Here is a 19,998-nt window from a genome sequence, read left to right as displayed (position 1 = left end):
ACATCTCACTGTTAGGGCTACCAAGATCACCAAATGAGGACTTGTCTTCATGAAGTACAAAGAAGACAGAATGATGCTGTGTACACATGCCTGTGTCCTACTTTCATTTCTATCCTTTTTAGTGCTTTTTTGCCATTCTGGAGAAGCAGAAGCAAACTTGAATCAAATCCAGGGTGCCCTCATACCCTGTAATCTGGGCTGGTGCAAACTCCCAGTATTAATACACAGGAAGGTACTCCTGTGCATTTAATCACTGATTCCAGGCACTACAAAAGATCTCTTTGAGTAGCTGCTTCACACAAACAATGTGTTTAGTTCTTCTGTCCTGAATGTCATCTGTATTTATTACTACAGTCTCATATATTCATAGTTACCTAAACAGATTTTTTTTCTATTTATGAAGGCATTCTTATACTTGAGATGAGTTCCTTTTTTATATTTCCTGAGGCAAGTGCACATTGTATAACCTCAATGGGGGTAAGGGGTTGAGTGAATTCACTATTCTTCACTCTAATATCTTATTAGTAGATTCTATTAATTTGTTTATTTTGATGGACATTTCAATCAACTAACAAATATATCTATGTCAATATATCAGTATATTTCCTAATTGAGCTTTCTCATGACTTCATTAGCCATCTTTGAGTTAATGAAGTCTCAAGTGCAGTCTATATGTAGTTTGAGGCTACATGTGAACAGACATCATTACAAAAGAATTTATCAAGTAAGTTTTTGTATTCTGGGTGATGTTCATGCAAAATGCTGTAGTTTGGTTTGGGGAGCCATAAAGACCAGTTAAATTGGAGGGAGTCCAGGGAGATAAGTAGTTATGTAATTGAGGAAATGAATCAGATTCTGAAAGAAAAATAAGTTAAATATTCATTGCTTAGCATAAGCCAAGTTTATAAGGTAGGCTTAGTAGTAGATCCTAATGTTAGCACCTCCCCAAAATAATAGTACTCTCTCCAGAAAATACCATGTAAAAAACAAGAAAATGAAAATTTGTATTAATGAAAGAATCAAACAATGAACATTTCAGGCAGAAAACTTTTACTATACAGGCTGTGCCCACACAATGCCAAAACAACTGGTAGGAATCGGAAGAATTCACACAAGTGCATTATTTGGCATAATTAAACAGTCTCCCACCATAATTCCTTTATTTTCTTATAAAATAAAACTTGATTGACTCCAAGTTTTAAAAACTTTGGATTGACTTTAATTAATTAAATCTGCAAATAAGCAAAATAATAAACTTGTATTGAATAAACTGAAGGGCTGCCTGGGGAAGATATACATACCAGGGGATTCCAATTCAATCCCATCAAGGTGGCATGTACCAATGCCATCTCACTAGTCCAAGTGATCAATTTCCGTTCACAATTGATCATAATGATGGGACTGAGAGCCAAAGGGATCACATAAACAAGACTAGTGTCTGCAAATACTAACTGATAGAATAAAAAAGGGAGAGAATGATCCAACATGGGAAGCGCGATATACAGCAGACTCATAGAATGGCAGATGTCCTAAACAGCACTCTGGCCTCAGAGTCAGCCCTTAAGGCATGCGGATCTGGCTGAAAAGCCCATGAGAGTATTTCAGGCATGGAAAGCCAAGACACTCTGGGGAAAAAAAAATGACCTAAATGAAAGATCTCCATGAGTGAGATCCCAGTGGAAAGAACGGGTCATCAAAGAAGGAGGTACCTTTCTCTGAAGGGAGGAGAGAACTTCCACTTTGCCCATGGCCTTGTCTAAATATGATCAGAGTCGGTGAACTCAGGGGGCTTCCATAGCCTTGGAAACTCATGACAAGAGCCTAGGGTGATTACTGATGCCATAAACAAGAGTGTCAATTTGTTAAGTCAACAACAGGAGTCACTGTGCACTTACTCCTCATGTAGGATCTCTGTCCTTAATGTGCTGTACATTGTGATTTAATGCTATAACTAGTACTCAAACAGTATTGTTCACTTTGTGTGGGTGCAGACTGTTGAAATCTTTACTTAATGTATGCTAAACTGATCTTCTGTATATAAAGAGAATTGAAAATGGATCTTGATGTGAATGGAAGGGGAGAGGGAGCAGGAAAGGGGAGGGTTGTGGGTGGGAGAGAAGTTATGGGGGGAAGCCATTGTAATCCATAAGCTGTACTTTGGAAATTTATATTCATTAAATAAAAGTTAAAAAAATTATTTTTTTTAAATGCTATTCTTTTCCTCACTGAATTACCTTTGCATCTTTGTAAAAAATCAATTGTCTATATATAACTGCTCTATGATAATATATACAAAATTTGTGTAGTGATCTTTTACCTTGAAACCTCAATAAATTCATTTATTAGTTCAAAAAAAAAAGATGATGATTCAGGCCCAGATCCTGACATAAGACAAGCACATGCATAGATTAAGTGCAGGACACGAAATAAAACTTCTGTCTCCTCTTAAAGAACTGTTACTTCCTGCAGAATCATCTTAAGGGGCTCTCCCAGTAACCCAAAAGTTGTAGGAAAAAGACTGGTGACAGCCAGTAGTGTTCTACTAGCAGACATCTTAGATCACAATTTTCATTTTCCAACCACAACATATTTGAATAATGTATACATATGTAAAATGCTACCATATAATACAAGAAATATTTTTCAATCTTCTCCAATTTCTTTTTGGGGGAAATGGAGATAAAATTTATCATGTCCATGTCTTCTGTATATTAAGATAATCGAAAATGAATCTTGATGTGAATGGAAGGGGAGAGGGAGTGGGAAAGGGGAGGGTTGTGGGTGGGAGGGACGGTATGGGGGGGAAGCCATAGTAATCCATTATTCGTACTTTGGAAACGTATATTCATTAAATAAAAGTTAAAAAAAAAAAGAATAAAAAAAAAAAAGAATCATTTCACAAGCATCTTGATATGGGAACCAACCAATGATTTATAAGGTCAGGGTTGTGCCTACCCCATTCCTGTGACTAGCTATAAGCCTACCTCTTTTTTTCCCATCCAGGAAAGCACGTTCAAATGCATCTTGGTGAGAGTGACATTATGTTGAATCCACTATCATCTAATCTCTTTAAAATGAATCATTTGTGAACTTTAGTCCTTTGTTGTAGTAACAAGTGATCACAAAACATTCGCATGTTTCAGTTATATAGCTGAAATTGCTGATGGGTGAAAATATGAGTGATATTTGAGAATCCTCTGGGTCCTGTGAATACTGCTGTGTAAGTATCTCCTCTTCTCCTTGTCCCAGGTGGGGGCTATGTACATGTTCAACCCCCAAGTGAGAATACCAGGTACTAGTACTCCCCATGAAGTATCTACAGATCCCCTTTGTTCCTAAAGTAGTGCTGGCAGGGAGGAACTTAAGAGAATAGGGGATTTTTAAGGTACCGTTCTCACCAAATTGGCAAGCAATGGTGGTTAGATCATAATATTAACAATCAGAACTTTTTTTAAGGCTTTGTTTGAAAAGTCTGAACATGGGTTATACCTTCCCCCAGGAATCCCTATTCTCTATACTTTGTTTTTATCCTCTAGGACTTTTTGTTTTCTGTTACTCTTAATATAATATGTCCTCCTTATTTAACATCTGGAAATTTGAAAAATGTTTTCCTTAGAACTTAAGAAACAGTCAATGTTTTCTTGATTTGTGTTTCAAACATTCGGAGTTCCATTTTCTTAAATTTTCTGAAAATTATTTTCATCCATTGATTTTTGAACAAATATGAGGTGAGTAGGGCCAGCATACTGGTACAGCAGGTGATGCCATGGCTTGCAATGCCAGCATCCTATATCAGAGCACCAGTTTCAACTCCCAGCTACTCTGTTTCTCGTCCAGCATCTGATAATGTGCCTGGGAAGGCAGCCATAGATAGTCCAATGACTTGGGCATCTGCCGTCCATGTGGGAGATCAGGATGGAGTTCCTGTCTCCTGGCTTTGGCCCGGCCCATACCAGGCTGTTGTGGCCATTTGGGGAGTGAGCCAGTAGATGGAAGATATTCTCTCTCTCTCCCTTCCTCTCTCTTTCCTCCCAGCACCCATTGCTCTGCCTTTAATATAAAATAAATAAATCACTAAAAATGGGGTGACTATAACAGTGTAATGAAAATGAAGCCCTGAAAATGAAAATTTTATAAAATTCCAGAGTATCTATTATTAGCTAAGTTATTAAATGATTCACTGTCAATTAATTCATAACCCTCCATTACCTACTTGTAAATAAATAATGAAGTTGGGACTGCAAATAACTGTAATACCTACATATGACTTTAGTTTGAATGTAAACTAAATGTGAAACTTCTAAGGATCATTACTTTTTTATATTTTCTTTTTGATATACTTCACTGGCTAATAATGGAAGCAACAGCATCATTGTCGGCATAAGATAAAACAGGGCAATTATCTATGTCATGTCTCATGGTACATAAAGGATAATAGACTTTCCTATAAGACTATATGAAAAGGCTTTGACCAAGCACTAATTTTAATTAATACTATATATTCATATTTAAATATTGAGTTATAGTTAGGAGAAAGAATTGTACAGTAGGGTGATTATTGATAATGCATGTTTAAGAAGGTAGAAGAAAGGATTTTGAAGGTTTTTACCATGAAGAAATTATCAATGTTTGAGAATATAGTTATGTTTACCCTGATTTAGACATCGCACAATGTATACATGTATTGAAACATCACATCGTACTCCATAAATATGTATAACATTTTAACTCAAATAAAAATGGAAAGCAAAAAAATGGTAAAATTCACAATTGTACTGTAAAATAGAGCTCTTTACCATTTTTACTTGGGAAATGATAATTTTCTAAGGTAACAAATGTATTAGCTTCATTTTTCTTTTATTTTTGATGTCTACCTACTCTGAAAATGTAAGTCATGATGTATCCACCCTATATTTTCACAAGCAAGAAAATTCGGTCGTTTGAGCACTTGCTTCATTAATTTAAGCAAAACAGCATTTGCCAACAATCCATATTTTTTCCTTGGTTGTAAAGTGTTAGCTTATTTGTCTTCATCTGTGTCAGAGATATGATTGAGTTAACAAACCAGCAACTATTGGCAGGAGTGTTGACCATTATGCCTAAGATTGGCTAACTGCACTGTGTAAAGGCAATCTAATGCACAGCAAAGCTGTGTACCCCTTAGAACACAGGCAGGGAGAAGGGGCTGGGGGAGGTCTGCTTTGTGGATCTTTGACTCATTGCTATGTTTGAACAACACATTGAACAAGAGAAAAAGAGATTAATGAGACCTAGAAAATAGAAAGTTTGGACTTTCTGGAAGCAAACCAGCACATCCTTTGAAGATAAGCGTTGGTTTATGGAGAGACTAAAGTAATACAAATGTGAGTTTCAGCACAAACATGTCAAAGGATTGTAGGTGCTTCAGTGTTGACCTTTACTTCTAGTGGTTGTAGCAAAGATCAACCAAACTGACGGAAATTAGCAGAGCATACTATTTTACTTGAGAGGACCGTTCAAACTCCTCCAAGGGGTATGCTTGACAGTCTCAAAGACAGTAGCTAGTATCTCAAAAGACTGAGGGCACTTTAAAGAGTGCAGTAGTCCGGAACCAGTTTAAACCCATGTAAAGGAGAAAACATTGTAATTTCTTGTTAGCCTTCCCCCAGAACTTCTGTGACTCTTCTGCGGTCATCTGCTTTAAGTGGGAAATCTCCTGTTTCTCTCCCCTTCTGCTTCTTTCTGTTGTTGTCTGTGTCTCTCTCATATACATGCTCATCCATACACAAATATTTACTAAACATTAGCTATTTAATAGGTTTTATATCTGTTTTCAATCCAGTGGTTTATTTAACTAATGAATCTACTTTTTTAAATGCTGCTGGTACATTAATATTAAAGCAGTGTTATTTGAGCCAGAAAAGTGATAAATTATACTTGTTTACTCTATTTTTTCTTCCAAAAACCAATTTTCTTACCTTCCTGTTCTTTGAGCCTCTATTAATAATAAGATTGAGAGCAGAAGTGTCCACAGCCAGATACACTTAAGACTAATTTGATGATCATTGAGCACTCTGAAGTTAATGCATATTAGTCATAACATGCAAATTTGTAAACTACAACCTCACAGGCTATGAAAGCTCCTTGTGACATGTAAAGTACTGTAAAGTAGTAATAGGCATTTGGAAATAGTAGTAATAGTTAATATTAATAATAAACTGCTGCTCTTTCTTTTAAGCCTGTTTCCTTTTATCCCCTCTGCTGCCTAGGAAGAGAGAACAGCTCAGAAAAGCAATCCAAGGAACCAAAGGCTTATAATTAGCCCTGAGAGACTTGACATAAGTAGTTATGGCAATAACCCTTGGTACCCTGATATTCTTTGCGCATGTAGATTACTATGGTCTTCATAAGCATTAATTAATATTGCCTCATAAGGGTTCAGGAAGGTGGTTAAATGCTAGTACAGACCCATAATCCTTTATCTGAAACCTTTGGGGTCCACTTGTTTCCAAACTGAGTTTTTCAGATTTTACTAATGTAATGCTGTGCATATACTGTATATTATGTAACATCCAGAATAGGATGTGGCCCAGCACCCCTTAATAAAATGCATTAGTACTTCCACAGAAGAATATATGAAAATTCACAGCTGAGATCAACGGATACCATAAATATCCTCATATCACTTCGAGTCAGGCTTTGACATCAAATGGATGAGAATAAAAACAAGATTTTCAGTGATTTTTTGATTCCAGAGTTATAGAAAAAGAACTGTGGAGATACCCTCCCCAGTGGAGTTATGAAACACAGTCTGAGACTGTGAAGTGTAGACATGGTTTCTGAATCCCTCCTAGAGCCTCAGTAACAAATATGCCCCTTTTGGCAGCATATACTGCATAGTAATTTGGAGAAAAAAACATTTGGGGTGGGACAGTATTGTCATACTTCACTAAAGAAGAGAATGATCAGTTAAGTACATGTATTGGGGGAAAAAACTACCACAAGTAGTAGAATGTGTCTACTTCAGATTTTTTTCAAGAGAAAAATGATTTGTTATTACTGTAATATGGACAATATTTATTTTTAACAACTCCAGAATGTTATTCTGCACATACAATCAGTTCTGCTTCAAGGCTTGCTTTGAAAACATACTTTGTTCTCTTGCTATTGGTGTGTTTGACAACAGACAAATATTAACTTTTTCAATCTGTTGAAGGTACTAGATAAACATAGAAACTTTATATAGTGGAATGGGCTGCATATGAATATACAAAATGGGTCCATGAATGTTCCTGAAACATCCTCCAGATATTATTTTTTTTCATTTTTTAAGATTTATTTATTTATTGCCATAACTACTTATGTCAAAGTTAGAGATGCAGAGGCAGAGAGAGAGAGAATTAGTTCTTCCATCTACTGGTCCACTCCCCAAATGGCCAAAATGTCTGGAGCTGGGCTGATCTGAAGCCTGGAGCCAGGAGCTTCCTACAGATCTCTCACGTGGGTACAGGGCCCAAGGACTTGGGCCAACTTCTAATGCCTTCCCAGGCCATAGCAGAGAGCTGGATCAGAAGTGGAGCAGCTGGGACTCAAACCAGCACCCATATGGGAAGCTGACACTGCAAGAGGTGACTTTACTTGCAATGTCACATCGCTAGCCACCTGCTGTTGCTTACTTTTGAGTTACAAAGATATTTTTCAATATATCACTTTAAATATGTGTTTGTTTGCCTGTAATATAAAACAAATTCAAAAAGTTCATGTGCATTTCCATGAATTTTTTAAAGTCCACTCATGCATGCTTGTGTTAATGTGTGTGTGTGTGTTCATTCTTTCAGTGGTTATCCTGGATATTGCAATTAATAATTTGTCACAAGTTCAGATCAATACAAGCTATACTACCCTTCTTATTAGGGTCCCTTTTTAGTGTGTCACTGATGATGGTTTTGAGTGCTGTGTCCCTACCCTCATTTTTCCCATGCACAATTTTGCATAGTGCAGTGAATTTTAGAAATGCACACATCATCTTGTAGCAAAACAAACTCTTAAGTATTAATGAAATGTTGGGGGCAAAGCACCTTGATAGACACAGTGATAAGTTCCCAGAAATGTTTCTGAGCATGGTTACTCTAATTTCTGCTGAAACTTTCTCTGACACATGATCCAAAATAAGGTTTATTCTCAAAAGGAAATAAAAGAACAAAAAAGTATGTATGACAACTTTCTTCTCTCTCTTACTTCTTGGGTAAGGGCAATATTGTTTCCGAAGGCTTATGCTTCTGTTAGCAGCTCTGCCACACCTAAAAATATCTTAGGTCTACAGTTTGGAGTTATTTTCCCCCTGAGAGATGATCTTACCAAGTTATTTTAGGACCTCAAATCTGAAACTGGCTTCTATCCAAGTATATTCTGGGAGTTAGACCTTTCCATCTGAAAACTTAATTTACTTTCAGAAAGCTTTACAAGTATGTCTGCATATCCACATTTGCATAATCACCACTGCCCCCCCCCTTCTCCCTTGCCTCCCTCTCTAGGGCACGGAAGTGCATGGTTGCCAGATACATTTGGAAGTGAGTGCATGCGACTCTTAACCTCCTGGAATTGGTGTTCTAGAGCTCCTGACACTGAACACTAATGTATTTTTCATTAGTGTTTAATGTTGGGAAATCCCATTTCACGGAGTCCAAGGATTAAATTACTTCATTTGGGAGTGAACAAGTGCATTCCCCATCTTTTTCCTGAGGTGAAATAAAAAAAGAATGAATCCAAGATCATTTGCATTTCATAAGGGCTTAAGGTCTGGACGAATTCACTCAGCGCCACAATCCAATATTGTGAAATCCTTTAAAGACAATATTAACTAGTAGTAAATCCTGTACATATTTGAAATGTGGAAATAAAAATACATAATAAAATAGAGAAAAATCAAAGTGTACATCTCATATGTATATGTACATACAAGTATGTGTATGTATATTCATATACATATGTACACAAATATAAATGACTATACAAAGCAGTTCTACCTGCAGTAGTAACATTATAATACCACTATTGCACTTTTCAATAAAGTGACATTTTTATCATTTTTCATATAAAAGGTAACACAGGTTTTTGAAATCTAGCAAGCAATGAATCTAGATGATCATATTGATCGTGAATGATGCTTTTTCACAACTATACTGCATAGAAACTCTGTTCAACAATTGTGCTAACAGAAACAACTACAGATTAGGCTAGTAGATGTCACATGTGTTATTTATAGTTGTTCTGAATATAAGACCTAAAATTGACTCCTCATCTTCCTCTAGCCCTTGACTCCCACCCCTTGCTTCCTTGGGTCATTGAGTCCTTCCTCTTGTGGCGCTTTCAAAGACAAATCTATAGGCTGTCACTGCTACTCTTTCCACATCTTAGAGGGCATTATTTTAAGCATACTCTTCAGGGCATCATTGTCCTTTCCCGTGGCTCTTGAAGAGATTTCATTGAGACCTTCAAGGGAGAAAGCTACTTCTCTATGAACCCTCGAATAGATATTCAGTGACTACATCAGAATGAGGGCCAAAAGGAATGCTGAAAGTGAGTCTCTAGGTTCCTTGAACCAATCAAACCCTTTTCAATCAGTAAAAGGTTTTAGGGATATTGCTCTGGATCCAGCATTGTGCACAACACTGTGTGGCATGCAAGAGAAATAGCAGGTGCCTTTTCTCTGTGGAACATGTAGCCTGCGTTGGGGGATAAAACAAAAGATATGAAGAGAAGCCTATAATATTGTAAACTCCAGTAACAACATTAAGTGCTGAGGTCAGAAAAAGAGAGTCATATTTACTTTTCCAAAGTAATATAAGGGAAAGAGTTCTGGGTTGAGAATCATCTGACAAGGGCAGGCGAATTCATATAAAGCTGAATGACTGTAAGCGAATCACTTCTTTGGTACGCCTTGGGGGCCTGCTCTGTACAACAGCCATGAAGGACTGAATTAGATGGTCCTTATGGTTCTTTCCAGTCTTAGAGTTTTATCCTTTCACTTGTACTCAATACATAGTCATTGACATACTGTGTTCCGATACATTTTACATGAATGGAGTTGAATTGTTAGGGAAAATGATTATTATCTCCATTTTGCAGATGACCAGTTCAAGCTTCCAAATGGCAAAGGTAGAACTGGAGCCCAAGTTTGCAAACCTACAGTCCTTTGCCTTTTTCACTATACTGCACTGCATGCCATGGTACCACAGTGCTTTCATTTCTATGTTTAGGGACCTATGGGTCTAAGAGAGAAGCTGACATGAAATGAGAAATCCAGAAAATCTGGATGAATCTCTTAAGTCTTAATAAGGAAAAGATAATTCATATGTTACAGAGATCTCCAATACAGAGAATAGAGCACTGGCAGGTCAGGAAGTGTGGGTTCTAGTCTTGGCCAGACCACTAACTTGTCAAGTATCCCTGGACAAGTTTTTTATGTGCAAAATGGGAGGGTCTCCAAGATCTTTACATTTGCAGTACTCTATGCTTCTTTGAGGCTAGAAAGCACGCTCCTGGTTATGGTTCCAAGTGTGAGCTCAGAGATTTAAAAAAATTAGTGACATGTTAGAAGTACTAGTGATAATCTTTTTAGTGGATATGAGATTTGGGCTGGTCCTGGAATAATGTGCGTGCTTTAGAATATTCATGAAACATTTAAGTTCCTTTAAAATACACAGGGATGACTGACCATCTAAAGGAATCCTTTGTATGAAATGGATGATCACCACTCCCTTCCCTGTCTGTTTCTTGTTTGGTCAGATTTTCACATAGCAAGTTGATTTAAAGGGAGTGCCACCTGTAGTGGAAAATACAGCCAACAATTTGTACTATCATTTTTGAATATGAAAACCATGCCAGTGTCTTTAAAATTCAAGTTAGCAGTGAAAGGATTGAAGGAAGTGTTTCTTTTCTGTGATCAGTCACTGCAAAGTGGGCCTCAGCACAAACCAGCTGAGCCCTTCACTAGGCATCCAAAGCCTCTGGCATTTTTCTGCTTTTGAATTCTCAGTCATTTGGGAGGTGGGACAAAGCCATGCTGTCTACAAAGTTTATCCAGAACGTGCGTGCTGGTGTTACAAGCAATCGCTTGACATCTATTATGTTTCTCCTGTGCAAGAGAGGTGGCTATCAGCTACAATAGCAATTTCTTTTCAAAGGGGTTTAATTGGGGTATTTCTCATGGGCCAAATTCTAACTCACTGTCTTTACGTGTGCCTGCCAGCAAAACAGTGGAAAAATACCAAGCAATAGCAACAGCAGAAGTCTGAGGACCGCTCTCCCAGGCTGCTCCCCTCTGCAAACAAGAAGGGAGAAAAAAAAAAAAAAAACAGTTTCCCTGCTGCCTAAGCTGCTGCTAACATGGCAGAGCTCCTAGAAAGGTGTGGCAAGGGCGGGGGAGGGTGTGCAGACAGTGCTTCCCATATCTTTGGCACTACGTTTACCATCCTGAACAAATTCCTTGTAACCTGCCTTTTAGGCGTAGTGCTCTGAGGAGACGGGGGCAGGGGGCGGCTGGTGAAGAGATTGGTCTCACGCAGTTCAACTACACACTTGTGAGCTGTTTGTCTGTAGTCTGCATTTACTCCTGTGTAGGCAGGCTAGCCTCCTTTCCTGAGGTAAAGCCAGAAGGTGGCCTTCTATTTGTGTTTGAAGTGCCAAATGATTTTCCTTGCAACAAATTTGTGCCTTTCACTGGTATTTTCTGAAGTGAGATTTTTGCAACTGATGGAAATCAGCTCACTTCTGTTCTGTAACTTAGTGTCTTGTTGATGATTTATTTGTTCAGTAGCAGAAACTATGACAAATTGTGTGAGGCGGCCTCATTTACTTTTTAGCCGCTATAGCCCTGAAGAATTTACATGTAAATGCAACTGTGAATGTTCTACATTTCATAAGCATGCAGCAGGTGCATTTCTAAGTGAAGTGACATTTTTACAGACACACTGAACTTAAAACTCTTCCCCCACCCCACAGGTTATATGATCTGAAATCCCAGCAAGTCTGCCATGCTGTGTTTTCCTGACTGCCAAGCGGGAGAGTAAGTCTGTATTTTGTGTTTTGCTTCTCTCCTTTTCAGACATGCAGAGCAGCCCACACAACCAGTTCACCTTCAGACCCCTCCCACCGCCGCCACCACCTCCTCATGCCTGCACCTGTGCCAGGAAGCCACCTCCTGCAGCGGACTCTCTTCAGAGGAGATCAATGACTACCCGCAGCCAGCCCAGCCCAGCTGCTCCAGCTCCCCCAACCAGTACCCAAGATTCGGTCCATCTGCATAACAGCTGGGTCCTGAATAGCAACATACCATTGGAGACCAGGTAATTGAGCTCTTATTGAGGCCACTAGACTGATGTATTGGCTGGGGATGACTCCGCTGATCGTGAAAATTCATTGCACTATTGACACCTGCAAAGACACACAAATGTACATGCAGGTACACACCCAGATGCATGAGTAAAAGGACAGATCCCTCCACAGGCACAGCTGCACACATAGGTCCAGACACACCCGCAGACACAGACCACAGCAGATACATGTGAAAAGATGAATCCACAGCTGCATAAGCACCCCCTGTCAAACACCCACAAAAACATGAAAGGCAGCAATTATCTAAGCTGTCACTGCAGCCTCAAAGCGAAAGGCAATTGTCCCTTGTTTTAAGAAACTGCAATATTACAGGAACACCCAGACACAACTGTTGGACAGTGATAGTTTCCATTTTCTTTATTATAAGATTCTTCAAAACAGTAAGTTCCCTTCAAACACTTTTTTTTCATGAAATGGAAGCATATATGTAACTTGAAAGACTACATTCTGTCTTTAGGATGAGGCTTGGTGTTTTGAGCGGAAAATACTTGTCTCTGTTTTCCTGTTGCTTCATATATTTAGGCTTCCAGATTCACTCCTCAAATCTTTGTCATGGATTTGAGGTTCCTCCACAGTTCTAGGTCCCTTGATCATTAGATACAACAAACTGAGAAATTGTCCATCATTTCTAATCATTCTTTCTTAAATCAAAAATTGTAACTATTAATGGTGAAATATGTGAACTAAGAAAGCAAAGCATGCTGTTATGTTTTAAATCCATGCACTTCTCCCTTGTCTTCTGTATGCCTTATTTAAGTCTACCACCAAAACATGTACATGTAACCAATGGGCATAACATACCATGTGCTAGACAATGTCTGCTATCAGCTTCTATCCTGACATCTGAGAACTGAAACAGAAAGGGAGGGGCTAATAAACTTTCATTATAAGAGTGTTTTTCCCCCTTGGCAACATATTAAATTAAATGCCAGCCATGGCATCAGAGAATATGTCACCACCAACAAACTGAAAGTACTATGGCCCAAGTCCAGAAAATTCTATCATCTATCACTTACCAGATTAAATGCTTTCATAAACTGCTATTTCTGCTATCTCCCAAGAGAAAATATAGCAGTCAGCAGCTATGGTGAGGCTAACACAATTAGAACTATACTAATGATAGAGTTTGTACATCACTGGGGTTTTTGACTGTTTTAATGGCAAGGGAGAGGTGAGTGAAGTGAGGAAAGCAGAGAACAGTAGTTGAGTGTATCTTCTTCAAGGGGCTTTCAAAAAGTGCCAGTTTCCTCATTCTTCTTTTAATTCATTTGCAGGACTTAGTGATAGAGAGCTGAGGAAACAGTGGGACAATATGGTTAACTAGCGATTCAGAGAAGCAAATACCCTCCTTTCCTCTAAGAAGCCAAATAACAGGAAATCTGGAAGGAGGGTGGGGAATGGGCTCAGGCAAATGGAAGAAGAAAACTATTCTTATTTGAAAAAGTACATCTAGGCATGTTTGTACAAACTGCACCCACGGACCTTCTGCATCTATGCGAGGAATGTATTAATTGGTCTCAGTTTCATCAGGCGCACAGAAGAACATACGTTTTCATGTAAGACTGAGTAGGGAACCTTTTTAGTACGTTTGAAAATATATCCAGCCCCACAAAGATGAATTTGAAAAAAACCTAGAAACCCTATCAGCTTGATCAACTAGAATTGTCCAAAAATATCCTTTGAAATGTTCATTTCATATATTCAGTGGAAGGTAACAGTGGCCGCCCAGCACCTTGTACATGAACCATGTCACAGAAGCTCCCTGAGCTTCAGCCTCCTCATCTGTGACGATGAATACCGAAATAGCTGCCTTGGCAGGTTTTTTTTTTTTTTTTTTTTTTTTTTTTTTTTTTTTTTTGACAGGCAGAGTGGACAGTGAGACAGAGAGAAAGGTCTTCCTTTTGCCGTTGGTTCACCCTCCAATGGCCACCGCGGCCGGCGGCGCTAGGGCCGGCGCACCGCGCTGATCTGATGGCAGGAGCCAGGTACTTCTCCTGGTCTCCCATGGGGTGCAGGGCCCAAGAACTTGGGCCATCCTCCACTGCACTCCCGGGCCACAGCAGAGAGCTGGCCTGGAAGAGGGGCAACCGGGACAGAATCCGGCGCCCCGACCGGGACTAGAACCTGTTGTGCCGGCGCCGCTAGGCGGAGGATTAGCCTAGTGAGCCCCGGCGCCAGCCACCTTGGCAGGTTTTTAAGAACATCTGCACAGTGTAACAGAAAGAAAGTACCACATGGGTTGACAATCACCCTACAACTTAAAGGTGATATTACTATCACTACTAAGTTGTCACCTGCCTCTGCTTAAATCTCTCTAGAGAAGGAAGGGGAAAGTGGGAGGAGGGAATATGGAGTTCTGAGAACTGTATCTACAAAGCACATTAAAAATGCTTTAAAAACTAATTTTTTAAAAAAGTTAAGCATCTCCAGAGTAAGGAAGTCACTTATTCCTATGGCATCCCATTCCACGTTGAAACCAACATTTAGCACTTCTTAACCCATCCCATTTTCCCAGTTCTAGTTTTAGGATCCCGCTGCCTAAAATCCCTCTTACTACTCCTCCCTGTCCCGAGTCTTCTCTTCTCTGGGCTAAATGTTTCCGCAGTTCTTTCACCAGTTCCTCAGGTTAACTGCTTTCAAATGTCCCTTCCTGTTCTTTGTCTTTAGTACACACTCCAGTTTGCCCAAACTGTTCTTGAAATGTAATGGCCAAAGCTAAATGCAGGTGTGGGTTCTTATTAGGCCCTGCGATTGCAGGGAGTAGAGGTCATTCAGGGTACCGCGAGTAATTATGTTGTCAGTCCCTGAGAACCCAGGAAACACTGCTTAAACCAAAAAGAAGGGCAAAGCCTTACATCTCTGGCATTAATAAAGCTCAGCAATTATCTACACTTTTGTTCCTCTCTGTCTCTTTCTTTACCCAGTAGCTTATTCTTTCCATCAGCTTAATATTGCTTTTGTCTACCACATAGTTTCTCCCTTTATCAGAGCACAGCACGACTCCAAGTGCACCCTCTGACACCTCTCACCTCACATCCTTTCAGCTGCCTGTCGCTTTGCTAACTGCCTAATTCTCTTTGTAGTTCTAGGGTCAAAAAACTAGGAAAGGGAATCTGATTAGCCCAGTTCGTTCCTTTTGTACCAGGCCATGTTTAGTTTCTTGGCAAACCCTGTCAGTTATCCTCTCTGCCAGCTGAGGCCAAGGGGAGAGAACAATCATATGGTTCAAAAGAAGCAACAGGGCAGCAGCCACCTGATGACTGCCCCTTGAACAAGAACTGAGAGCAGATCTTATGCCTTTTACATGGGACATTTGGCAGATAGTCTCCTTGATTGATTGATTTATTCAGTATTCTGTGCAGTGACCCACAATTAGTTGCCCCCCCACACCTTGTTCAAACTAGATGCAATCTTATGCTTAACAATGGGGCTACATTCTAAGAAATGACTCCATTAGACTTAACCCAAACTTAGGTCGATCACTTGACATGAACTCTTGATCCAATGAAGGGATGCAATAAACATGAGATATATGAGGCTGATGCTGGCATAACACGGTACACTGTTCTACAGTAAACTTTTTTTCGTAAGCAGAAGGAATATGCTCAAGTAATAATAAAAGTATATTAACTATATAAACCAGTAAGATAGTAATTTATTATCAGTATCAAGTATTATATACAGTCCCTAATTGTACACAATAGTTTATTTGCACCAGAATCACCAAAGACCTTTGGGTAATGCATTACATTATAACATCACCACAGCCATGATGTCACTTAGAAACAGGAATTTTTCCATTCCATTATAATTTTATGGGACCATCATGCTATATGTGGTCTGTCATTGTCTGAAAATTGTCATGTGGAACTTTACTGTGTATCTCTTGATTAACGAAAATGTTAGATAGCACCAGATCCAGGTCAATGTGCTATATATCTTGGATCCTCCCTGCAGGTTGCTCTTTCATGAGACAGTATTCTTTTATTAGAATTCTACCCACCTTTCTCCATCTTGTCAAATGCCTTGTTGATATTCATATATATTATACCTACATTTTTACTGATCTACCAATCAAATAATCATGTCAAATACAGAAAAAAGATTTTTTTTAACATGACTTGTTCTTAGAGAATTCATGCTGACTTCTCATGGTTACGACTTTTTTTCCTAAGTACTAACAAATTACCTTTCAGTAATCTGTTCTGGAATTTTGTACTCAATTCACATGATGTTTCCTGGTCTGAGCTAAGGAGCCCATATGCTTCCTGTCCCTCTTGAAAACCAAAGCCAATGTTTGCCATCTCCAGTCTTCTATCACCTTTCATCCACAGCACAGTCCCTGAAACTTTTTTTGACAGGCAGAGTGGACAGTGAGAGAGAGACAGAGAGAAAGGTCTTCCTATTTCCGTTGGTTCACCCCCTAATGGCCGCTGCGGCCGGTGCACTGCGGCCGGCGCACCGTGCTGATCCGAAGGCAGGAGCCAGGTGCTTTTCCTGGTCTCCCATGCAGATGCAGGGCCCAAGAACTTGGGCCATCCTCCACTGCACTCCCTGGCCACAGCAGAGAGCTGGCCTGGAAGAGGGCAACCGGGACAGAATCCGGTGTCCCGACTGGGACTAGAACCCGGTGTGCTGGTGCCGCAGGCGGAGGATTAGCCTATTGAGCTGTGGCACCAGCCAGCAGTCTCTGAAACTTTAACAACTGTCACTAGAAATCTATTCTACAAGACCTCTTGTCACCCTGGGAAAGAATTTCAATTCACTTATAATAGTCAAATTCTTCCTTATGAACACTTTGCCTATCTTAGGCTTCAATTTATGATTACTGACATTTATTTTACCCTGTTAAATCTACAGCCATTCTTTTTCACTAAGAAAACTAGTAGCTCATAAGGCCTCCCTGACCTTGGTCATCAAATAGCAATTGCATGAGTTACACATCTCTTCTGTTCTTACTCTTTTTGCTCTAAACTTATTTTAAAGGAAGTTTTCTGTCACCTTTAGCATTTTGTCCAAGCCTCAGGTTCACTGAGGGTATGACTCTTCTTGTCATTATTTCCATTGTACCTTCTGATATTTACTTATCCTTGTTTTTCAGCTCTTGATTTTGGTAATTTTTTTAGAAGTCAAAACTGAATGGAGAGCACCCAGTAAAGGCACACTGGTTTCAAGAGGTAACAGCTGTTACCGACTCTTTTAATTCATTTCCATTTTAGAGTATCTCGAGGCATGGAATTACACTCACTTCACTGTAGAGAGCTGCTTCCCTGAAGTCTAGGATTGTGGTTTCATAATATACTCAGGGACTCCGAGATAAAATGGTTTCTTTCCCTAAAGGTTCCTTTATCACCTTCAATTCATCAGTTCCTCTTTTTTTAGTCAGCCAGAGACGTAAGTCTCCTTATCATTTTCTCTACCTTCTGGGAGGTACAGTCATCAACAAAGGATGGTAGGGACCTGTCATATATTTGCCTTTAGCTAAATGATAAAACTAGCAATGTCTAAGAAGTTGCAATCGCTCATGTTTAGTACACTTTACTCCTATGACACTTCCATGGCCTGTGTTGAAAATGAGCATCCATTTCCTGCACCTTGCTGAGTGGTTTATAGTAGACTGCATGATCTACTACTCATTAGCCATGTGATCTTGGGCATATTGCTCAACATTTTTGTGCCTCAGTTTTCTCACTTGCAAAGTAAGGATGACAGTAAAACTTGCTTCATAATGTGTTGTGAGGGTTAAATGAATTAATATTTGCAGTGTGCTTAGAGCAACCATGAACATAGTAAGCACGCAATAAATGGGAGTAATGATCGCAATAAAAACAGCCCAAGAAAAAATTTCAACCTTTTTCTCCATTTCTATTTCTGTGTTCATCTAACTAAAGGTATTTTTACCCTTATGTTCATGATTTCCCCCAAGCAAACATGTAACATCAGTTATATCGTCTCTTGGCATGCTCTTAAACAGAATAGACTCTTTCCTCACCATATTCCACTTATGAGAACCATCTCCCCTCCCACACGTTTTAATGACGCCTACCTGTGAAGCTTTGTAAGACCGCTCTGTGATGCATCTCCAAACCAGTTATTTGATGGCTACCTGCCTTTTGCCATTCAGAGAAACAACATCCTGATGACCTGGCATATGTAATATCCTGCTGACCTAGTATATGCAGAATTGTCTCCTGCCCTGAGCCCTCCCTCACCTAGAGATCAACCTTTCCACCACCTCTTTCAAGCCTTCTCTCAGCTTTCTGAATGCCTGTTTGATCTTTTGGGGAGATAGGATGTCTTTTGCAACCTGGAAAAACAGGCAAACTGCTAAAGCTAAAGTGGCTGGGCGATACTTGTAAGCATATGTGTTCCAACATCCCTGGACTAAGCTACTTATTATTGTGAGCTCAGACACATTACTTAACTTCCACTGGCCTCAATTTGCCTATCTGTTATGCAGAAGAAATTTCAGACCCTACATTTTGAGTCTGTTTTGAAAACTGAATGAGAAAATATGTCTAAAATATGCGCTCAGAGCCAGACACATAGGAAATGTCCTATAGGACGTTCAGTATAAAAACCCGGCAGAGGTTTGCCAGAGCCACTTTAGCTTAATTTCTCCAAAAACATCCAGCATTCACATATACCTCCAAGTCACCCCTGTCTACCAATTGACTCCCTGAATGCTCTCAATGGCCCAGACTGAGCCAGGCCAATGCAGGGAGACAAGAACTCAATTCAGTTCTCACATGTAAATGACAGGAACCCAATTACTTGAACCATCACCACGGCCTTCCTAGATCTGTATCACAAGGAAGCTGAAATCAGGAACTAGAGCCAATGATGGAACACAGTACTCTGATATGACACAGGTTTCTTAATGGCTAGGCTAAATACCTGCCCCTCTGCAAGTATTTATGGATTAGTCCTGGTACACTGCGGCTTCTATGAGGAACAAGAATCCCTGTACTCCAGAAACTTATGGTCTAATACTAGTAACAATAGTGACAGCTAAGTGTGTTGGATTATTATATGACAAGGACTGTTCTAAGCCCTTATGAATCAACTACTTTAACTCTTAAGCTAGTACCTATGTGATAGGTACTATCACAATTGAAATATGAGGAAACTTATGTAAAAAAAGCTTAAGGAATTTTTCTAAAATCCCACAGAGATGAGAGAGCAGATCCAAGTCACGTTTTTTAAACAATAAATTTATTTTTTAGTTCCAGTTTTCCACAAACTTCTTTAAACACTCTCTGACTCCCCCAGGAGATTTAATCATTTTTTCTTTTTTCTGCTTTCTAAGAATTTTTTTATTTATTTGAAAGGCATAGAGAGAAAGAATGAGAGAGATTCCATCTGCTGGTATACTCCCTTAAAGCCCACAATAGCCATGAGTAGGCCAAACCAAAGCCAGGACCCAGGAACTTCATCTGGGTTCCCTAAGTGGGTATAGGAATCCAAGTACCTGGGCCATCATCTGCTGTCTCCCAGGCACATTAGCAGAAAGTTGATTTGGAAGCAGAGGTGTGACTTAATCCCAGGCACTCTGATAAGGAGTGGTGCCCACACAGTGTCTTAACCCACTGTGCCACAATGCCTACCTGCCCACCAAATCAC

At 39.5% G+C, this 19,998-nt stretch overlaps 1 protein-coding gene across 7 annotated transcripts in view; it reads left to right on the top strand.

Moving 5' to 3' along the window:
• TENM1 (teneurin transmembrane protein 1) overlaps positions 1-19,998 on the top strand; it is an 867,710-nt gene that overhangs the window by 476,313 nt on the left and 371,399 nt on the right. For all 7 annotated transcript variants that reach the window (XM_051827786.2, XM_051827790.2, XM_051827788.2 and 4 more), the window contains one exon: positions 12,086-12,326. In XM_051827786.2, coding sequence (XP_051683746.1) covers positions 12,086-12,326 — 241 coding nt within the window. The remainder of the gene's footprint in view (positions 1-12,085; positions 12,327-19,998) is intronic.

This window comes from Oryctolagus cuniculus, chromosome X (assembly GCF_964237555.1).
Source record: "Oryctolagus cuniculus chromosome X, mOryCun1.1, whole genome shotgun sequence".
In the NCBI taxonomy this organism is placed as follows: domain Eukaryota; kingdom Metazoa; phylum Chordata; class Mammalia; order Lagomorpha; family Leporidae; genus Oryctolagus; species Oryctolagus cuniculus.
Note: the sequence above shows the minus strand (reverse complement) of the source record. Positions and strands in the feature narration are given on the sequence as shown.